The 23,089-nt window shown below is 40.2% G+C and overlaps 1 protein-coding gene across 1 annotated transcript in view; it reads right to left on the bottom strand.

Annotated features, from left to right (window-relative positions):
* LOC139168578 (lipase member M-like) overlaps nucleotides 1-23,089 on the bottom strand; it is a 178,390-nt gene that overhangs the window by 109,792 nt on the left and 45,509 nt on the right. The window contains exon 4 of the mRNA XM_070754203.1: nucleotides 14,800-14,998. Within this exon, the coding sequence (XP_070610304.1) occupies nucleotides 14,800-14,998 (199 nt within the window). The remainder of the gene's footprint in view (nucleotides 1-14,799; nucleotides 14,999-23,089) is intronic.

Here is a 23,089-nt window from a genome sequence, read left to right as displayed (position 1 = left end):
CCGCCTCATTTCCCTGTTGCCGTCCCAAGTGCCGTCTCTTTAGCAAATCTGCTTCCCTATGCAACACATGGGGCGATAAAGGGAGACGGAGGAGAGAGCCAGCAAGCTAAATGGGGGGGGGGACCGGGACGGCAAGAACTCTCTCCAGGCTTTAGAAGCCTCCAGCTGGAGAGAGAAGCAGATTTGTTAAAGAGATCCACTTAGTACGGCAGCAGGGGGAGGAGGAAAAGGAGGAGGAGGGCAGCTCTTTCCTTTCCTCCTCCTCCCCCACGGCTGTGGGCTATTCTGGCTCTCCTCTGCCTCATTTCCCTGTTGCCATCCCAAGTGGATCTCTTTAGCAAATCTGCTTCCCTGCACAACACATGGGGCAATAAAGGGAGACGGAGGAGAGAGCCAGCAAGCTAAAGGGGGGGGACCGGGATGGCATGAACTCTCTCCAGGCTTTAGAAGCCTCCAGACGGAGAGAGAAGCAGATTTGTTAAAGAGATCTACTTGGTACGGCAGCAGGGGAAGGAGGAGAAGGAGGAGGAGGGCAGCTCTTTCCTTTCCTCCTCTGCGGCTGTGGGCTATTCTGGCTCTCCACCTCCTCCTTTCCCTGCTGCCGTCCCAAGTGCATCTCTTTAGCAAATCTGCTTCCCTGCACAACACATGGGGCAATAAAGGGAGACGAGGAGGAGGGAGGATCAGGGGTGGGAGATTAAGCCAACGAGCCAGCCAGCAAGCTAAAGAGGGGGGGGGGGGACAGCACGAATTCTCTCCAGGCTTCTGAAAACTCAAGTTTAAAGAGCCCTGGGTTAGGGTTAAAAATGCAAGAGTCTTCAAACCTGGAAAAATTAGGGCTTGTGGACTTCAACTCCTACTCCTGAAGTAGCATGGCTGGTGCAGGAATTCTGGGAGTTGAAGTCCACTAGTCTTAAAACTGTCAAGTTTAAAGAGCCCTGGGTTAGGGTTAAAAATGCAAGAGTCTTCAAACCTGGAAAGATTAAGGCTTGTGGACTTCAACTCCTACTCCTGAAGTAGCATGGCTGGTGCAGGAATTCTGGGAGTTGAAGTCCACTAGTCTTAAAACTGTCAAGTTTAAAGACCCCTGGGTTAGGGTTAGAAATGCAAGTCTTCAAACCTGGAAAGATTAAGGCTTGTGGACTTCAACTCCCACTCCTGAGGTAGCATGGCTGGTGCAGGAATTCTGGGAGTTGAAGTCCACTAGTCTTAAAACTGTCAAGTTTAAAGAGCCCTGAGTTAGGGTTAGAAATGCAAGAGTCTTCAAACCTGGAAAAATTAGAGCTTGTGGACTTCAACTCCTACTCCTGAAGTAGCGTGGCTGATGCAGTAATTCTGGGAGTTGAAGTCCACTAGTCTTAAAACTGTCAAGTTTAAAGAGCCCTGGGTTAGGGTTAGAAATAGGTTTTAGCTTGGTTGCTGATTGAGCTAATTTTTTTACTTTTTAATTTATTGTTATTACCAGATTGCTTTCGTTTACCCTCTTTTAAATTTACAGAGCTAATTTTGGTTTTCTTTAAAATAAATATTCTAAAACATTTAATCTACTGATGTCTCAATTAATGTAATTTTATTGGTTTCCATTTTTATAAGTTATCAGTAGCCACTGCATTTTCTAACCTCGGCTTATACTCGGGTCGATAAGTTTTCCCATGTTTTTGTGGCAAAAACTGGTGCCTCGGCTTATACTCGGGTCAGCTTATACTCGAGTATATACGGTATGTTAAAATCTTTGGCACTTTTCTGCAAGGGCTCCCCCACTCCCCCCTTGTTAAGAAAGGAGCGGGTCACCCTAAACAGAGCAGCCAGGTGAGATTCCGCTGATGCAATCAAGGCGGTATGATACGGGCATCTTGCGACCTTGAGCACCACTTTTTAAGTCTTAATGTGAGCTGTTACAAGTGTTCAGTCAGATTCGGACTTACTCTTCCTCCATCGCTTCTCTAGATGTCTCTTTTGGTGTTTCAACTCTCAGAGTTCCTCGGGAAACCAAGGAGGTCTCCGGGGTCTAGTGCCACAGAGATTTCGCAACGGTGCAATCTGGTCAAGAGCCTCCATCGCAGACTTATTCCGGGCCATGGCAAGAGACCCTGACGTACTGTGGATGAGTGCATCTGATATAAACCCAAGTGCCCTTTGAAAGTCCTCTGGGTCCATCAGGTGTCTGGGACGGAATCACCTAGTCAGTTTCGCCTCTCTGCAGGGGAGGATTGGAGCCAGGAAGTCAAGCCGCAGTAGAAAATGTTAGGGATGTATACCAATTTTAACCTGGAATCCGTGGAATGTATATGTGGGACTGATTGTGATATGAACTATTTCCTTGCTCATGAATTTGTGCTGAGTTCACAACAGGAAGATTAAAAATTGACATGTCCCAAAATTGCTGTTTCAGGAGGCAACTGGACTCTTGTTTTTCTTTGAAGATGTTTCACTTCTCATACAAGAAGCTTCTTCTGGATGGTGGGGAATGAAAGGATTTATACTCCTTGCAGACAGCTAGTCATCTGCATCCTTTTAGAGCAGTGATTTTCAAACTTTTTTGAGCCGCGGCACATTTTTTACATTTACAAAATCCTGGGGCACACCACCAACCAAAATGACACAAAATTACACTCTAAGACACTCTCCTCTCTTTTTCCAACCCTGTCTCTCCCCCCCTTGTGTGTGTGTGTGTGTGCATATACACACTCTTGAACCATTTCCAAAAACAGGTGAGGGCTAGGGAGTTTTTCTCTCTTATGCTTTCCAAAAACAGGTGAAGGCTGGGATATTTTCCTCTCTTATTTTTTGGGTGCTTTTTATCATATGCTTTAAATCAAAAGTCACTTCTCTTTCTCTTTTGTTTCTCTCTGTCCTCTCATTCTCTGCCTCAATCATTTTCCCATTTCTCTTTTTTCTCCCCTTTTTTCTCTCATTTCTTTCTCTCTCTCTTGCTTTCATTCTCTCTCTCTCTCTTGCTTGCTTTCTTTCTCTTTCTCTCTCTTGCTTGCTTTCTCTTTTTCTCTATCTTGCTTTCTCTCTCTCTCACTCACTCTCTTTCTCTCTCTCTTGCTTTCTCTCTCTCTTGCTTTCTCTCTCTCTCCCCTCTCTATTTCTCTCTCTCTTGCTTTCTCTCTCTCTCTTGATTTCTTTCTCTCTCTTTCTCTCTCCCCCTCTCTCTTTCTCTCTCTCTCTTGCTTTATTTCTCTCTCTTTCTCTTTCTTTCTATCTCTCTCTTTCTCTCTCTCTCGTACACCATGCCGACAACAGCAGCATTGGGCAGTCGCTGTGTGGTGGCGGCAGGGCAGTCAGCTGCAAGCGGGAGCTCCAGGGTGGAGACACTGACAGCAGCGGCTGGAGGAAGAGTAAATCCAAATCTGACCGAACACTTGTAAGAGCTCATATACAAAATGGCACTCAAGGCGGCAAAATGCGCATACCATGCTGCCTTGATTGCATCAGCGGAATCCCACCCAGCCACTCTGTTTAGGGTGACCCGCTCCCTTCTTAATCAGGGGGGAGTTGGGGAGCCCTTGCACAGTAGTGCTGAAGATTTTAATTCGTTTTTCACTGATAAAGTCGCTCAGATCCAGACAGACCTCGACTCCAATTGAGATCATCCAGAGGTATCATCAGTATGCTGATCAGTATGCTGATGATACCCAGTTGTACATCTCCACTCCATGTCAAGTCAGCAAAGCAGTGGAAGTGATGTGCCAGTGCCTGGATGCTGTTGGGGTCTGGATGGGTGTCAACAGGCTCAAACTCAACGCTGACAAGACGGAGTAGCTGTGGGTCTTGCCTCCCAAGGACAATTCCATCTGTCCGTCCATTACCCTGGGTGGGGGAATTATTGACCCCATGGAAGAGGGTTCACAACTTGGGTGTCCTCCTCGATCCACAGCTAACATTAGAGAACCATCTTTCAGCTGTGGCGAGGAGGGCCTTTGCCCAAGTCCACCTGGTGCACCAGTTGCGGCCCTATTTAGACCGGGAGTCATTGCTCACAGTCACTCATGCCCTCATCACCTCGAGGTTCGACTACTGCAATGCTCTCTACATGGGGCTTCCTTTGAAAAGTGTTTGGAAACTTCAGATTGTGCAGAATGCGGCCACGAGAGCTATCGTTGGGCTTCCAAGATCTGCCCACATTTCACCAACACTCTGCGGCTTGCACTGGTTGCTGATCAGTTTCTGGTCACAATTCAAAGTGCTGGTAATGACCTATAAAGCCCTACATGGCATTGGACCAGAATAGCTCCAGGATCGCCTTCTGCTGCATGAATCCCAGTGGCCAATCAGGTCCCACAGAGTTGGCCTTCTCCGGGTCCCATTGAGTAAACAATGCCGTTTGGCGCGACCCAGGGGAAGAGCCTTCTCTGTGGTGGCCCCGGCCCTCTGGAATCAATCCCCCCCCCGGAGATTCAAATTGCCCCTACTCTTCCTGCCTTCCACAAGATGTTGAAGACCTATCTATGTTGCCAGGCATGGGGAGAGGAATAACTATCTTTCCCCCCCCCAGCACCACCTTTTTCTGACTGTAATATATGAGAATGGTGTGATTGTGTAGTAATGATCATTTTTTAAATATTTATGGGTTTTAAATTCCTTTAAACTTATATTGGATTTGTATTTTGTATATTGTATTGCTGTTGTTGTGAGCCACCCTGAGTCTTCGGAGAGAGGCAGCATACAAATCTAATAAAACATAAACTTGAACTTGTTACAAATAAGAATCTGTACAGCTTATCAGTCAATTAATATCAAAGAATTAAGGACAAACTTTCAAACTACTCCGTCTTTTTAAAAAAAAATCTCTTCCATTTTTGCTGTTGAACATTTAACCCTGCTGTTCTGTTCGGGTCGTATGTGACCTGAAGCCAAGTTTGAGTCCCTGTAAAAAATTTTCCCTGCATATCTGAAACTTGAAATTTCATGACTTTTCATCATTTCAGGGGTTCTCTCTATGAGAATTTTTTTGGGGGGGTGGGGGGCTTAGTTTTTGCTGAGCAAAAAAAGTTACAAATCTTATGTTCGGGTCACATACGACCCGGACCGAAAACACTTCATTTGAAGTGCTTATGTTTGGTCAATTTGAAAACTTTTTTCACTTGGAAAGTAGTCTGAACATTTCTGCACACAATGATATGAAAATTGAAATGAAAAAATTAATCCTTATTGGTTTATTTTGCACATAAATGTGCCCCCCCCGTTTTTGTGATTTTTTTTCAATTTATGGATAGTTTTGCTTGCAAAATCCATTCTATTTTACTGGAGTTGGTGTGGGATTGGTAGCTTGAACATTTCTGAATATAAGAAAAATATAAAGGAACTGAAAAAAATGATTCTTACTGGTTTTTTAACATCAGAAATAAGGCCTCCCCCCCCCCTCGGCTGCTTGCAATCATTTTCACTTTTTATTTTTTTATGCTCCAAATCCGAAATATTCTTTAAAATCTTAGGCATTCATTTACTCAATTTAACAATGCTGGTCATCAAAAAATATTTTTGGGGTGGTGGCTAATTGTTTTCTGGGCAAAAAAAAATCATAACTTCAAATCTGTTTCTGTTCGTATATGACAGGACCAAAAATATTTTTTTTAGGTACTTGAATTTAATCTTTTTGAAAACTTTTTCAACTGGAAAACTAGTTTGAACATTTATGAACATAATGATATGAAAATTGAACTGGAAAAATTGAGACTTATATTTTTATTTTGATCAAAAAGCCCCTCCCTCCCCCCATCCTTTCTGAATTTCGTGTCAATTTATATTTTTTAAGGCTACAAATCCCTAAGGAATTTCCCCCCAAAAGGTTTGATATACTAAATTGAACATTTCTGAACATGAGAAAAATATAAATGAACTGAAAAAAATGGTTCTTATTGGTTTATTTTTGCCACAAAAGGGCCACCCCCCCCCCCGGCCTTGCTGTGTGCCATTATTGTCACTGTTTATACATATTTGTCTATAAATATTTGGAATATCCTTTTGAAAATCAACCACATTGTAGCCAGATAACTAATTTTATGAAAGAAATCCATTTTACTAAAAAAAAGTATGTAAGTTTGAAATTAACAGCATAATTTTTATATAAATTGAAATAAATTTATATGCAAAATAAACCAATATGCATCAATTTTTCCAGTTCAATTTTCATATCATTATGTTCAGAAATGTTCAAGCTACAAATCCCACACCAACTTTAGCAAAATAGAATGCATTCTGCTAGCAAAACTATCCATAAAGTAAAGACTATTTCACAAAAACGGGGGGAGGCACATTTATGTGCAAAATAAACCAATAAGGATTAATTTTTTCAGTTCAATTTTCATATCATTGTGTGCAGTAATGTTCAAGCTACCAATCCCACACCAACTTTAGTAAAATAGAATGCATTTTGCAAGCAAAACTATCCATAAATTGAAAAAAAATCACAAAAACGGGGGGGGCGGCACATTTATGTGCAAAATAAACCAATAAGGATTAATTTTTTCATTTCAATTTTCATATCATTGTGTGCAGAAATGTTCAGACTACTTTCCAAGTGAAAAAAGTTTTCAAATTGACCAAACATAAGCACTTCAAATGAAGAGTTTTCGGTCCGGGTCGTATGTGACCCGAACATAAGATTTGTAACTTTTTTCGAACAGAACAGCAGGGTTTTTAAACATCTGAGACGCTCAGCGTGGGGGCGGGTGAGAGCCGCTGCGACCTGGGCGTCTCCTGAGGAGTCCAGCCCAGCTGAGGACCGGAGGGGGCTGCTGGCGGCTACTTAAGATCCCCCAAGACGCCAGAAACGCCGAGGAACATCCGAGACGCTCAGCGTGGGGGCGGGTGAGAGCCGCTGTGACCTGGGCGTCTCCTGAGGAGTCCAGCCCAGCTGAGGACCAGAGGGGGCTGCTGGCAGCTACTTAAGATCCCCCAAGACGCCAGAAACGCCGAGGAACATCCGAGACGCTCAGCATGGGGGCGGGTGAGAGCCGCTGCGACCTGGGCGTCTCCTGAGGAGTCCAGCCCAGCTGAGGACCGGAGGGGGCTGCTGGCAGTTTTTCTTTTCCGGTTCCGGCGGAGCAGCGGGAAGGAAGGAGGGATGCCGCTGCTCCGCTGGACTACGGTGATAACAACAATAATATAGGTAATTTTGAATTAGTTTGAACGCCAGTGTGCACGTTTAGTGAGTTGAAAGTTCCTTGTCTCGGTGTCCGGTTCCTGTGTGGTGTCCTCTCCTTGGTTTTGCCGTGGGAGAGTTAAGAGCTGGGAGCCTCGATCACCTGGGGCTCGGAAGATGGCGGCCGCTGTGGAGCGAGCGAACTTGAGAGCCAGGCAGACCGGGACACCGAGCAGCTGTGCGGTGGGTGCGCTCGGCGCTGGAGGAGACCTGGCGGACGGAGGACCGACCATTGCGATAGGAGAGAGGAGATTGAAAGGAGACCAAGGGAGGAGGACTGGTAGATCAAGGTCTGGTGGTGGGAGAGTTTTACACACATGGACGCCCCCCTCCCTAGTCTGGGGGGGAGAGAGAGAGATGCTGAATGATCCTTGACTTTTGAATAACCTCTGCCCCTGAGAACTTGGCACTTTGAGAAAATTGGCACTTTTGAGGAACTTGGCACTTTGAAAAACTTGGCACTTTGAAAAACTTGACACTTTGGGAAACTTGGCACCTTGAGAACTTTAGCACTTTTATTAGTTGCTGCTGACCGGATTTCCTAAACGAATTGAATTATTCATTATTACCTATGTTTGTATTTTCTGTATTTTTATTGTTATTTTTATTCAGTTTTAATAGTGTTTTTAATATTAATATCGTTCTTAATTGCTATTTTTATACTGCTATCAATTTAATTGCTTTTTTAACATAATTGGGGTTTTATATAATGGGTGACTGGGGTACATATACTTGTGGGTATGAATGGAATGATTGGTATGATTGGGGTGGTGTGGGTGGGTGGGGTTATGGTATGGATGAGTTGATTGATAGTAGTGTGAATGACAGATTTGGCCCACCTGACGCCCGGGAGACAGGAGAGGGAGGGACACCGATCTCTGGGGTGGCAGAGGGTCGGAATATTTCAGTGTTGCTGGGGAGAGGCAAATATGGCGGGGGCCACAGAGCTAGCCGTTCCAGGGGAACGAGGGACCGTTGCTTAATAACGGTCCCTTGTTCTGGCTCTGTGAGCCCAATCTTGGGTACTGGTGATGAGTGTAACTCTGGCCCTGGGCTCAGGTTGCTGCTGCTTAACGCCAGGTCGGTGGTAAATAAAGCTCTCCTCATCCGGGATCTGATCCTGGATGAGGAGGCTGACCTGGCGTGTATTACTGAAACCTGGCTGGGCCCAGAGGGAGGTGTTCCTCTCTCTGAAATTTGCCCAGCCGGGTTTCAGATATGGCATCAACCTCTGAAGATTTAAAAGGGTTTGATATTTCATTTAATTGTTTAACTGCATAATAAGTAACTCCTATACTCTACTGTCTCGCAAACTCCTAATCTTTATTATTAGTGGATGATCTACATAAAGTTTTTGTAATTTACCAAGTTTGTATCCCTCTCCTATATATTGTCACCATCTATATCAAATAATTAACACTATAATCAACTCTAATTTAATGAATTTATATGAATGATCGTATTGACTTTATAATTTAATATAATATATTCAATATAATAAGATATTAACTGCTATTATTAATTTTCTGTATATATCAATTGATAATTACTGTCTCTCTGTAAAAATAACTTAGCTGTAGGATATTTGAATATACTATTAATTTTGCAAGTACTAACTATAAACTATAAAACTTGTACTGGGTAATTAATAATAATAGAACAATTGAAATAGAAATAGTAGATAAGATATACCTGCAACAATATTTTGAATCAATCTATATATATTACTTAGTCATTGTTAATTTGTTACCGGTCAATAGTAAACGACACTTTAATTAGAAGCTTATTATAATTAAGATAAGGTAGTATCCTCTTTGTAACTGTTATATACTTTGCTTAACATATATACATTTACTTAATAATTAATTAGTATTTATCCTGTCTGTACATATTCTTTCTATCTTCCCCTATGTAATTTCACTCTCTAGAGGGAAGAAATATCTCTAAACTTTTATCTGTTAAGGTTTACTATTGAGTCCAACAGGAATTGATATCCCAACTACACATTATTGAAAATACTCTGTTTTACTGTATCGATACTAAACTCTGGATCAGACCATCAAACAACTGTACCAGTGGGCAAATTGGTGGTCGACTATAAAAATGACAAGCCTTTCTAATTTGTCTAGGCTAGGATCAGGGAAAAAATCAATCACCCATTCTACATCAGCCATACCAAGTCCCTCTACCCAGAGATCCCTTGACGATATGATACCTAGAGAGAGGTCTAATTCTTATAAAGATCTCCAAGCTACGCTGCTTCAAATGCAGGAGCTAATGTTGAAAAACCATCAGGATATTAAAAAAGAATTAGGTGAGGTGAGGAGCGATACATCCGAACTAAAAGAGTGGATGCAGAACATGGACAAAAAACACGAGGCTTTTCAACAACAAATGACTAAACAAGAACAGAGGATACAGGTCTTAGAAGACAAAATAGACCATGAACACAAACAAATGGAAGACCTGACAGATAAATTAATACACGCCAATAAAGATCTAGAGAACACTGTAATTCAATTAGAGAGCGAAAAAGCTAACCAATATCTCAGATTTCAAAATCTCAGGGAGGAAAAAAGCGAAGACCTACCTGATATTATGGCCGATATCCTTTCAAAGGCCCTGGGCATTGAAAAAGATACAATGCTAAACGAAATCGATGAAGCCTATCGTATAAATACTAACTACGCTAGACGCCATAACCTCCCCAAAGAAGTTCATATCAAATTTATCAAAAAATCAGTCAGGGATGAAATCCTTCATAGAGCCCGGGAAGATCCTATAGAACACAAGGGGAGACAACTGGTAGTATTAAAACAGGTCCCAAAACATGTCAGAGACCTTCGCAGGCCATACACCTTTCTGTCAGCAAAACTAACCAGACACAATATAAATTTTAGATGGCTGGTCCCAGAAGGTATGCTTGTGACCTGGCAAGATAGGAAATTAAAAATAGACTCTGTCGAAAAAGCCGAAGAATTTTTCGAAAAAAATTTCTCTACTGATCGAACTTCTGAAACACAAGACGATACCGGAACAGCGACCCTCCCTTCCACCAGTGTACAACTTATAGAACAGAGCCCTACAAGTTTAGAAAGAACTCAGGCTACTGATAAACTAACGTTAGGCAATAATGGTTATACAGGATATCCAAAAGAAACTAGAAGTACAAGGGCAACAAGACCCAAGTACAGATAACTTAAATCTGGCACAAGAAAAGTTAAACAAAGGAATTGAACTATATTCAATTAATATAAATGGTCTAAATGCGCCAAAAAAGAGAAGCCAAACTTTAAATAAAATTGCTAAATTAAACTTCGACATTATTGCAATGCAAGAAGTCCACATCAAAAATAAATTTGAGTATCTACTCAAAAGAAATAAACTTGGGAATCTGTTCACATCACTTGCCGGGGAAAAAAAGAGAGGTGTAATATGTTATATTAATCCTAATATTCAAGCTGAATTGAAATATAAAGATAGAGAAGGTAGAATCTTAATTATAGAACTTACTATAGAAAAGGATAAAATAACTTTAATAAATATTTATGCCCCGAATGTAGGTCAAGAAAATTTTTATAAAAAACTATTAATCACCATCCGAGAACATTGCACTGATAATATCTGCTTATTAGGCGACTTTAATGGCATAACCAATAATGATATGGATTATAAGAATGATAAAAAGACCAAACAAAAGAAAAGAATATTACCTAAAACCTTTTTTGATCTAATCAAAGAACTAAAATTGAAAGACAGCTGGAGGGAGAGAAACCCCAAACTTAAAAAATTTACCTTTTATTCTGATAGGCATCAATCGTGGTCAAGATTGGATATGATCTGGACAACAACAAAAATTAACACCAAAATTCATTCGATAGATATAGAATCTAATTACATTTCAGACCATAGTGCGCTTAAAGTCTGTTGGAAAGGAAATAAACAGAGTTATAGATGGTCGCTTCAGAAATCTATTTTAAATCAGGAAGATTTTAAGCAAAAACTTAAAACTGAAATGAATTATTTCTTCCAAGAAAACCTAAAAGACGACACTAGCCTTCAAAATGTCTGGGACACTGCCAAAGCTGTTATTAGAGGGATAGCTATTTCATTCATGACTAGAGAATTTAATCAAAAAAAACAGAAGTTAGCTAATTTAGAAGAAGAGTACAGGGCCTTAGAAGAAGAACTTCAGAACTTCCCCACTAAAAAAGAAATCAAACAAAGTATGCTACAAATTAAACACCAACTGAACATAATTGGCCAACAAAACTGGGCACAACAAATAAAAAGAACTAACCAATATAATTTTGTGAATGCCAACAAACCTAGCAAATGGCTAGCCAATAAACTCAGGAAGCAAAATGAAAAGAAACTTATAAACTGTCTAAAAGACAAAAATGGGGAACCATGCCATGACCTGGAAAGGAAAAAAACGATTGCTAGCGATTTTTTTAGTAAACTCTATGAATATTCTGAAACTATACTAAATAATACGCATGATACAAAAATTCAAGAAATCCTAGAGCAGGCTAAACTCCCTAAAGTACCGCAAGAAATGGTCAATATAATCAATAAACCGATCACAGAAATAGAATTAAAAGAGGCAATAAAAAGTCAAAAAAACAACAAAGCACCAGGTCCGGATGGACTCCCCACAGAACTTTATAAAGATCTTCCCAAAGAAATGGAAAAAGTCTTTTTAGAGACGTTAAATGATGCTCTAGATAGTGGCAAAATCCCAAATTCATGGACAGAAGCAAACCTAGCGTTAATCTCAAAAAAAGACACAGATCAGACTGATATAGCTAATTACCGCCCGATTTCTCTTTTAAATGCCGATTACAAAATTTTCACCTCTATCTTAGCGAACAGAATTAAAGGTTTTTTAAATCATTTTATACATCCAGATCAGAACGGTTTTCTCCCCGGGAGACAGCTAAAGAATAATATTAGAATCGTGCTTGACACGCTCGAATATTACGAAGCCCATAATGAGAAACAAGTGGCGTTAATATTTCTTGACGCCCAGAAGGCCTTCGACAATGTGTCTTGGAAATTTATGTTAAAACAGCTTGAATATATGGAATTTGGCTCCAAATTTATCAACGCAATAAAAGCAATTTACTCTATTCAATCGGCATATATAATTCTCAATGGGGATACATCAACTAAAATCTCTTTATACAAAGGCACAAGGCAAGGGTGTCCATTGTCCCCTTTACTATTCATATTAACACTTGAAGTACTAACAAGAATAATTAGAGACAAAGAAGACATATGGGGTCTAAACTGTAAGAAAGAAATTTATAAACTCCAAGCTTTCGCTGACGACCTGGTATTCATCTTAGAAGATCCTTTAAATTCAGGTCCTAAACTATTAGAAGTTCTAGAAGAATACGGTACAGTGGCAGGTCTCAAAATAAACAAAACCAAAACCCAAATTTTAACAAAAAACATGCGACAAACACAAAAAGATATCTTATCTGCCAAAATGGACATGCAAATTGTCACAAAAATTAAATATCTTGGTATCAATCTGACAAATAGAGTGTCAAGCTTAAAAGCAAACAACTATGATACATTATTGGACAAGATAAAAAAAAAAAAAAAAAGACTTGTCAAAATGGAGGAATTTACAACTATCTTTTCTGGGGAGAATCGCAGCCATTAAAATGAACACTTTGCCCAAAATATTGTTTTTATTTCAAACTATCCCTATACAAGTAAAACAGGATTTTTTTACTAATTTGACTAAAATAACCAACAATTTTATCTGGCAAAACAAGCGGCCCCGAATTCGACTAAAATACCTACAAGGAAAAAAAGATGAGGGCGGTTTGGCACTTCCAAATTGGAAGGACTACTACACTGCTGCATTGCTAGATTGGACAAGAGACTGGATGAGTCTAACAAACACTAGACTTCTTAAATTAGAAGGCCACGACCTCCATGCAGGATGGCATTACTATCTCTGGGACGAAAAGTCGTCAACCCACAAATACTTCTCCAACCACCTGATTAGAAAATCGTTAATTGGCACCTGGAAAAAAACTAAAACGAAATTATACAAAGGAATTCCCATGTGGTATGCTCCTTTAGAAGCCTATGTACATCCCAATTTACATAAGAGAAATAATATATTAAGATATAAAGATATCTTAAACCCAAACGGGACAATCAAAACAAGATTAGAACTTGAAAATTTGGGCCAAAAAGTGGAATGGTGGGAATACCTCCAGATCCAGTCTAAATTTAACAAAGACAAAAAAAATTTCGGGATTACCAAAAATGCTTTGTTAGATAAGCTATGTATAGGCCCCCAAGATAAGATAATCAAAAATTTTTATGGCTATTTAAACTACAACGACTTGGACACCTTTAACCAAAAACCCAATGTTAAGAAATGGAACCGCGACCTTAAAAAAGAGATAACAGAGGAGGAATGGCAAATAATTTGGACAAAGAACTATAAACTGACTATTGCCACCTCTTATAAAGAAAACCTGGTCAAAATGTTTTACCGTTGGCATATTACCCCAGTTAAATTAACCAAAGTGAACAACAAACTTTCACCAAACTGTTGGAAATGTCAACAAGAATTGGGTACCTACTTTCATCTATGGTGGGAATGCAATAAAGCCAAAACCTATTGGGAAATGATTGGAAATTGGATTGAAGAAATATTAAACTTGACGCTTGATAAGACCCCTGAATGTTTTCTACTAGGTATAGTTAGGCAAAAATTGTCGAAACCCCAAGCTCATCTAATCATCCACTTAACTACCGCAGCAAGACTAACTTACGCGCAGTGGTGGAAAAATGAAGACCTTCCCCCAAATGAAGCAATATTAAGGAAAATAATGTACTGCGCAGAAATGTCAAAACTGACCCTATTAGTCAGGAACGAACCGTTAGATACGTTTAACAACTGTTGGGACCCTCTCTATAAATGGATAGGTAGCAACAGAGAGACCAATAGGCTTTAAGGGAAAAAAAAAAATGAACTGACACAATTCCGGTATAAAGGACTTTATTATCTAATATTATTACACGAGACTGTATATGTATTTAATTATGTAAACTTACCACTATTACTGATAACTTCTTAACAAGATTTGTAAACGCAACACTGGTATTTATCATTTTTGATAATCTAGCCGAAATATGTTACTGAGCAATAATATCTTGACCTAATTTTCGTTTTCAACTCAACCCCCCTGCTTATTCGCCGATATTGTTACCAGTTTTGTTTTTGTTTGTATGTTTTGTTTTTTGTTTTTTGTCTTCTTTCATTGTATATATGATGTATATGTTTACATTTTAATAATAAAATATTAAAAAAAAAAAAAAAGATATGGCATCAACCTCGATAAATAAATAAATAAATAAATAAATAAATAAATAAATAAATAAATAAATAAATAAATAAATAAATAAATTTTACAGTAAAATGCCAAACTGTTTTCCTTTGTAACACAGGCTTAAAATTTAATAACAAGTATTTGGAACAAGGAAATAGATACACAGCTAAATCATATGGATTTGTGAAGAGTTGTGCAAACTGATTCAGTCTAAGAAATGCAATTAAAAGCAAACAAAAAAAATACATATGATGAGGTGGTCTATCCAATCCTGTTTTACATCACCTGTAAGCATGATACTGGTCTTGCTTGATTGTAAGGTGTTGATGTTTTCGAGACCAGGAGTTGCCTCTATTGTTCCCTATCCAGACATCATAACCTGAATCTGCTAGCATGAATCCAAGACTTTCATTGGGTGCATTTGCAACCCATATCCTTCCTTCTAAACATAAGCCATGCTGCAAAAGCACAGCTGGTTTTCCTGCTGTAAAAAGATACCACAAACATCAATTCCTGAAATTTTGTGGGCTGCCCAATTTTGTTTGTCTTGTGCGTATGGAACAACTCTAGATTCAGTTCTAAGGTAGGTTCTTAGTTCTTCATCCAGATCCCCAAATGTATATTAGAATCTAGATTGCTACTCAAAACCAGAGAAAAATATTCATAATTTCCTGAAAAGTACAAATTATGTGTGTGATTTTAGTCTTCCATGGTCAATGATAGCATGTATCTATAAAAGGAATGCTGTTTATCTTTAAAGGATCATGGGAACAGTTCATCAATTGGTCAATATATTAATGATGCACTCTGCAAAATCCATTATTTATAATTCCTGTATCAAATAATACAAAACAATTCTCCACCACGAAAGAAGAATTCATTTTTCCATTGAGGATTATATTTCCAAAATTTAATCTGGTAGGGATTACATGTTAGGATAATATTAAAGGCAATGTATGATAGAGCTAGAATAGAAAATAGATAGAGGCACTTTCTTTTTCCTCTTTCTCCCCTTACTTTCTTTCTCTTCTTCTCTGTTGTTTGTCCTCCCCCAATTGAACTGATCATTTTAAAAAGGCTTTTAAGATGTCCCTGAAATTCAAAAGTGTGCAAAGATGTCCATATGTAGTTTAAATAGAAGTTTAGCTTTTTAAAAATACAATTCTAATAACTTCTCATTGGATCTTTGATGATTAGCTTGCTTGTATACAGGGGGGGCTACCATTCCCAGCCCTACCGGAATGGGCTGGGAGCACACACCCCATGCGTGCCTCCGCGCCCTGCATGTGCGTGGCCACCGTGTGGAATTCAGCATCTGTGCATTTGCCAAAGCCTAATCTCGCGCGAGGATGAGATTTCTGGGTTTTTTTCGCTTCTGCGCATGCCCAGAAGTGAAAAACCTCAGCAATAGCCTTAAAAAGGATACGTGGCCGCTTGCCACTGCCGTTCACCCCCCCCACACCCGTGCGCCTGTCATGGCAGCTTCTTGCCGCCAGCCCCCGGTGCTTCTCACAGCAGCAGCTGCCAGCAGCCAGTGGCCGCCTTTTGTCATGCCCATCCCAGTGCCTTTCGCGGCAGCAACTGCATGCAGCCACCAGCTGCCTTTTGTCATGCCCATCCCTGGTGCCTCTTGTGGCAATGGCTGCCTGCAGCCGCCGGCCACCTTTTACTCTGCCCAATGTTCCCTCTAATTTTTTTTTCGGTGTGGGCGGAAAAGTATAGTGTCTAAGCGGCAATCCCTTTGGACTGGGCGGCATAGAAGTATAAATAAATAAATAAATAAATAAATAAATAAATAAATAAATAAATAAATAAATAAATAAATAAATAAATAAATAAATAAATAAATAAATAAATAAATAAATAAATAAATGGCAAAAAATCCCTTCTTTTTTATTAAAAGAAATTAATAATAAAACAAAACCAAAATTTATTACTATTATTACTATCTTCTCTTTTTCCATCCCTGTCTCCTCCCCCCTTGTGTGTGTGTATGTGTGTGTGTGTGTGTGTGTGTGAACTCTTGAACCATTTCCAATAACAGGTGAGCTATTGGAAATGGTTCAAGAGTTCACACACACACAGGTGAGTGTGTGGAAATGGTTCAAGAGTTCACACACACACACAAACGGCTGGGCTTTTTTTTCTCTGTTATTATTTGGGTGCTTTTTACCATATGCTTTAAATCAAGAGACATTTCTCTCTCTTTCTCTCTCTTTCTCTCTCCCTCTCTTTCTATCTCTCTCCCCCTCTTGCTCTCTCTCTTGTTTTCTTTCCCTCTATTGCTTTCTTTCTCTCTCACTCTTTCTATCTCTCTTGCTTTTTTCTCTTCTCTCTCTTGCTATCTCTCTCCCCCCTTTTTCTCTCTCTCTCTTTCTCTCTTACTTTCTCTCTCTGTCAGCGAAGGGGCTGCGAGAGCGCTTTCTCCAAGCGCTTCGGGAATGCCTGCCCTGCCTCTACTGCAGCCCCCTTGCTGAAAGGTCCGGGACAAAAGCGCTCCCAGCGACGGGGCTGCGAGAGGGGCGGGGCGGGCATTCCCCAAGCGGCAGAGAAAGCCCTCTCTCGCAGCCCCCTGGCTAGCAGCGCAGAAGTGGAGAAGAAGAAGCCGCAGCCGCAGCCACAGCCACTGCCATGGGAGAAGTCACGCCCTAAGGCACGAGGCGGCGGAGGAGGAGAGGGGGTGGATCGGGCGGGTGGGGGGCAGTGTCGAGAGGCCAGGGACACGAGGGGGCCGGAGGCACCGTGGGGAGGCAGGGGCGGCCACAGCTCCCTTCCCTTCTACTGCCGGTGCCTCCATGCCCCCGCACCCCCCGTGTGGGCTGGTAGGGGGATGGGGAGCGCGCACCTGTGGAAAAGGGTGTGCGGGGGGTATTTTGGGGCACGCACGTGTGCACACACACAGCTTACGGGGAACGCTGTTGCCCACCCCTGGTGCCTCTTGTGGCAGCGGCTGCCTGCAACTGCCATCTGCCTTTTGCCCTGCTTGCCCCGGTGCCTCTCAAGACAGCGGCTCACCACCACCACCCACACCCACCTGCTGTGCCACACTGCAAGCAGCCTGCCTGGTTCTTACCTTGCCTGCAGGGGCGCCACAGGCATTTATTTATTTATTTATTTATTTATTTATTTATTTATTTATTTATTTATTTATTTATTTATTTATTTATTTATTTATTTATTTATTTATTTATTTATTTATTTATTTATTTATTTATTTATTTATTTATTTATTTATTTATTTATTTATTTATTTATTTATTTATTTATTTATTTATTTATTGTTAGAGTTGAAAGGGACCATGCCGGGTCATCAAGTCCAACCCGCTGCCTGAGCAGGAATCCTAAAGCACCCCAGCCAAATGGCAGTCCAATCTTCCCTTGTAAGTGTCCAGAGTTGGGGAGTTCACAACCTCAATAGAGTGGCCCCCTCCTCTCTGTGGCAATCCCTCATATACCTATATACAGCTATCATGTCCCCTCTGGCCCTCCTTTTCTCTAGGCTATCCATGCCCAGTTCCCGCAATCTCTCTTCGTAAATCTTGGTTTCAAGTCCCCTTATCTCAGGGACCGCCTTCTGCCGCACGAATCCCAGCGACCAGTTAGGTCCCACAGAGTGGGTCTTCTCCGGGTCCCGTCAACTAAACAATGCCGCTTGGTGGGACCCAGGGGAAGAGCCTTCTCTGTGGCGGCGCTGGCCCTCTGGAACCAACTCCCCCCAGAAATTAGAATTGTCCCCACCCTCCTTATCTTTCGTAAGCTATTTAAAACCCACCTCTGCTGCCAGGCATGGGGGAATTGAGATACTCTTTCCCCCTAGGCCTTTACAATTTTATGCATGGTATGTATGTATGTATGTATGTTTGGTTTTTTATATTACTGGGTTTTTAATCGTTTTTAGTATTGGATTATTATTGTACACTGTCTTATTATTGCTGTTAGCTGCCCCGAGTCTCCGGAGAGGGGCGGCATACAAATCCAATAAATAATAATAATAATAATAATAATAATAATTATTATTATTATTATTATTATTATTATTATTATTATTATTTTGGTTGCTCTTTTCTGCACCTTCTCCAGAGTTTCAACGTCTCTTTTGAAGTGTGGTGACCAGAACTGGATGCAGTACTCCAGATGTGGTCTGACCAGGGCGTAGTAGAGTGGTATTAATACTTCCCTGGTCTTGGAGTGTATCCCCCTGTTGATGCAACTTAGGATAGTGTTGGCTTTTTTGGCCGCTGCTGCACATTGCTGGCTCATGTTTAGTTGATTATCCACCAAGACTCCAAGATCTCTTTCGCAGTCACTACTGGTTTCTCCCAGGCTGTATGTGTGTCTAGGATTTTTTTTTACCAAAGTGAAGGACTTTGCTCTTGTCGACGTTGAACATCATGTTGTTAGTGTGGGCCCATAGTGTTAATCTGTCTAGATCTTTCTGTATTTTGAGCCTGTCCTCTGGGTGTTGGCTACCCCTGCCAGTTTGATGTTGTCTGCGAATTTGATTAGTTCCCCTTCTACTCCCTCGTCCAGGTCATTGATGAACATATTGAAGAGTACAGGGCCCAGGACAGAACCCTGTGGTACCCCACTGCCTACCTTCTTTCATGTGGATTTGGACAGCCAACTGTTTATCCATCTGCATGTGTTGTAACCTACCCCGTTTTTTTCTAATTTGTGGATTAGGAGGTTGTGGTCAACTTTATCAAAAGCTTTGCTGAAGTCCAAGTATATGAGGTCTACTGCATTGTGTTGGTCCACTGATTTAGTTATGGTGTTGAAAAATGATATGAGGTTGGTTTGGCATGATTTGTTTCTGACAAACCCATGCTGGCTGTTGGATATAATGTTGTTTGTTTCTAGGTAGTGGCAAAGTTGTTTTTTAATTATTTTCTCCAGTATTTTTCCAGGTATAGAAGTCAGACTGATTGGTCTGTAGTTGCATGGGTCAGTCTTTTTACCTTTTTTGTGGATGGGGACTATATCAGCTCGTTTCCAGTCTTCCAGAAGGTCTCCAGTGGTCCAGGATTTTTGGTAGATGAGGAAAAGTGGTTCCACAATGGTGTCTGCTAGTTCTTTTAGGACTCTGGGGTGAAGTCCATCTGGCCCTGGTGATTTGTACTCGTTGAGCTCCCACAAGTAGTCCCTTATTGTGTTTTTGTCTATGTTGAGTTCGGTTCCGGGGTTATTTGTTGCAGACTTGCAGGTTGGTTGGTAGGTGGTTCCATTTTGTGTGAAGACTGATGCAAAGTAGGTGTTGAGCAGCTGTGCTTTGTCTTTGTTGTCTGTGATTTCATTACCGTCTTCGGTTTTTAGTGTAGTGACTGTTTCCTTGATTTTCTTCTTGTTGTTTATGTGCAGGAAGAAACTTTTTTGTTGTCTTTGACTTTTGTTGCAAGGTATTGTTCGTGTTGGGCCTTTGCTGTTTTTACTTTTTGTTTGCAGGTTTTGGCTGTTTGCTGATATTCCGCTTTGGTTATGAATCCTTCTTTCCATTTTTTGTATTTGGCTTTTTTCTTTTCTTTTATGTTTTCTGCGAGTTCTTTGTTTAGCCAAGCTGGTTTCAATTTGGTTTTCCTGTTTTTCTTTTTTCATGAGGATTGTATTGTTTTGGGCATCTATGATACTGTTTTTTGGGGCCTCCCAGGCTTCCTGTGTGGTTTTACCCTTTAGAAGTTCCTTCCAGTGCTTTTTTTTTTCCAGGTTTGCTCTGAGCTTGTTAAAGTCCGCTTTTCTGAAGTCTGGGACTCTAGTGGTGTTGGGTACAGCAGTTGGTGATTGTAATATGTTGAATTTGAGGATGACATCATCACTCTCACCTAGTGTCCCTTCTTCTTCAATTCCCTCTATCATTTCTTCCCTGTTTGTTAATATTAGGTCGAGTATTGCAGTCCCTCTGGTTCCTGGTTCCACTTTTTGGGTTAGAAAGTTGTCAGCGAGACTGGTGAGAAATCTATAAGACTTTCCACTTGGTGCTGAGTTTGTTTTCCAGTTAATGTAAGGGTAGTTAAAGTCTCCCATTATTGTTGTGCTGTGCTTGTTGCATATTTCTGTTAGTTGGCTTGTGAAGAGGTTGCCCATTGTATCTGATTGGTTTGGTGGACTGTAGTATACTCCAATTGTAGTGTTGCACTTCTTTTCTTTTATACTAACCCATATGATTTCTAGGGGGTTATCTTCTTTGGATTGGTATAGCTCTGTGGCAGTATAGTGGTCTTTTACGTATCGTGCAACTTCACCTCCTTTCTTATTTGACCTGTTTTTCTTGAAGAGGTTGTAATCCTTTATCTGCGTGTTCCAGTTGTGTGTTTCGTCCCACCAGGTTTCTGTAATACCAATTAGATCGTATTGGCCCTCGTGCATTAGTAATTCCAGTTCATCCTGTTTGTTCCCTAGGCTTTGTGCATTAGTGTACAGGCACTTTAAGTGTTTGTGTCTAAATCTGGGTAGACATTTTTTATCCTCTGATTTATTTGTAGGCTTGACTTGTTCCCCTCCCTTATTTTGTTCATTGTTCAGTTACTTAGTTTGGTCACCCGCCCCTCTCGGAACTAGTTTAAAGCCCTCCTGATAAGTTGGGCTAGTCGATTACCTAGGAGGTTCTTCCCAGCTCTAGTGAGGTGTAGCCCGTCTCTTGCTAGAAGCCCTTCTTGGAGATATTGTAGGCCGTGGTCAAGGAAGCCAAAGTTCCTATAGTGACACCATCCCCTTAGCCAGTGGTTTATTTGTGGGATTTTGTGTTCTCTGGCCGGGTGTCGTCCTCTTGTGGGTAGAATGGAAGAAAAAACAACTTGTGCACCTATCCTTTTGGCTGTGTTGCCCAAGTGGTCGTAGTCTTTCATTATTTGATTCATGTCTTTCCCTGTGTCGTTGGTTCCCACATGGATCACCAGTAGGGGGTAGTCAGTAGGCTTTAATATTTTGGTAAGGTTTTACGTTATGTCAGAAATTTTAGCTCCAGGGAGGCAGCACACTTCTCTGGATTGATTGTCAGGTCTGCAGATGGCAGGTTTTGTTCCTCTGAGGATTGAGTCTCTGATTACCAGTACTCTCCTTTTCTTTTTGGTTGGGTTAGGGTGAGGGGGGTTAGCTTTCGTTGTGGAGGTATTTGGTGGTGTTGTGTTGTGCTTTGTTCTTGGTGGTTCAGAAGTTTGCTGGTTTTCTTTCTTTTCTTTTCTTTTTAAATATAATTTTTTATTGATTTTTTAAGAATTTTACAAAAAACAAAACAGAAAGCATAAAGTGTACCACCACCATACAGAAAAAAAAATCCCTTCACCAGGGAAGAATCAATTTTGTATCCTTCATTTGCTTTGTCTCTGGGTTACATTGTTCATTATTTATAGTGATTGAATTTTATTTCTTACATTTGCATCGATGTTGTTAATATATCATTTTTAACCTTCTCCCACCGCCTCATTGTTGCTGCTAATTTCCCTTCATTATAATTATGTAGTCTAATTTCCATAATTTCATAGTGAATGTGATCCGCCATGTATTTGCACCAATTTTTTATCGTCCATTTATTGTCATCTTTCCACCCAAGCACTATAGTTGCCTGGGCACTTTCTATCGCTGCAATTTTGATTTCTTCATATTCTTTTACCTCACTATTTTTTATCAATAATTCTGCTTCCTTAGTTATTTTCCAATTACCATTCGTAATTTTATTCACTTCCATTTGTATTTGTTTCCAAAATTTTTGAACTTTATTACATTCCCAAAACATATGCATAAATACTCCTTTTTCCTTGCACCCATGCCAGCAATTTCCTTTCTTCGTTGTTTGAAAACTTGCTAATTGGGCTGGTGTATCATACCATTTATGTAATATTTTTCTTCTCATCTCTCTTATTCTTGTGTTTTTAATTTTTTAAATATTTTCAATTATACCTTCCATATCCCATTCACCAATTTCTAACTCGTCCTGCCAATATCTCGTCAGTCCTTTTACTACTTGTTCTTCCGCTTGTAATAATTCTCTATATATATTACCTGTTTGTGCTTTTATATTCTTACAATTATCCCTTAGTATCTTTTCTAAATTTATTTCTTGTCTCATAAATATTTCTTTGTTTTCCCTTTTACTTAAATATGTGCTTATCGCGTTGGTTTGTAACCAGTTTTGTTGTCCCAGGCACCTCTCTATTTCATTTCTATTAATTCTTCCGTCCCTTTCATATAACTGTTCTATTCTCTGTATACCTTTCCTCCTTAGTTCCCATATTATCTTTGTGAGGTTACTTTCTTTCTTTGTATTTATCACATGCAGCATTGCTAATTTAGAGTTTGTCATTTTCAATTTATCTTGCCATTTCATCCAACTCTCTATTATCGCTTTAGTAGGGTCTAATAGTCTATTTATTTCTACCTTATTCCATTTCCTAAATAATAATTCCTGATTCTTAATATCATAATTGTAATTCCATTAGCCTATCAATATGATATGCATCCCTATAATACTCCAAGTTTGGATTTCCCCAGCCTCCCTCGTCCTCTGTTGCTATCAGCCATTTTTAAAAAATTCTTGGTCTTTTATTACCTTCAATCCACACATTCAGTTTAGTGTCCCATTCTC

Source organism: Erythrolamprus reginae, chromosome 5, assembly GCF_031021105.1.
Source record: "Erythrolamprus reginae isolate rEryReg1 chromosome 5, rEryReg1.hap1, whole genome shotgun sequence".
Classification (NCBI taxonomy): Eukaryota; Metazoa; Chordata; class Lepidosauria; order Squamata; family Dipsadidae; genus Erythrolamprus; species Erythrolamprus reginae.
Note: the sequence above shows the minus strand (reverse complement) of the source record. Positions and strands in the feature narration are given on the sequence as shown.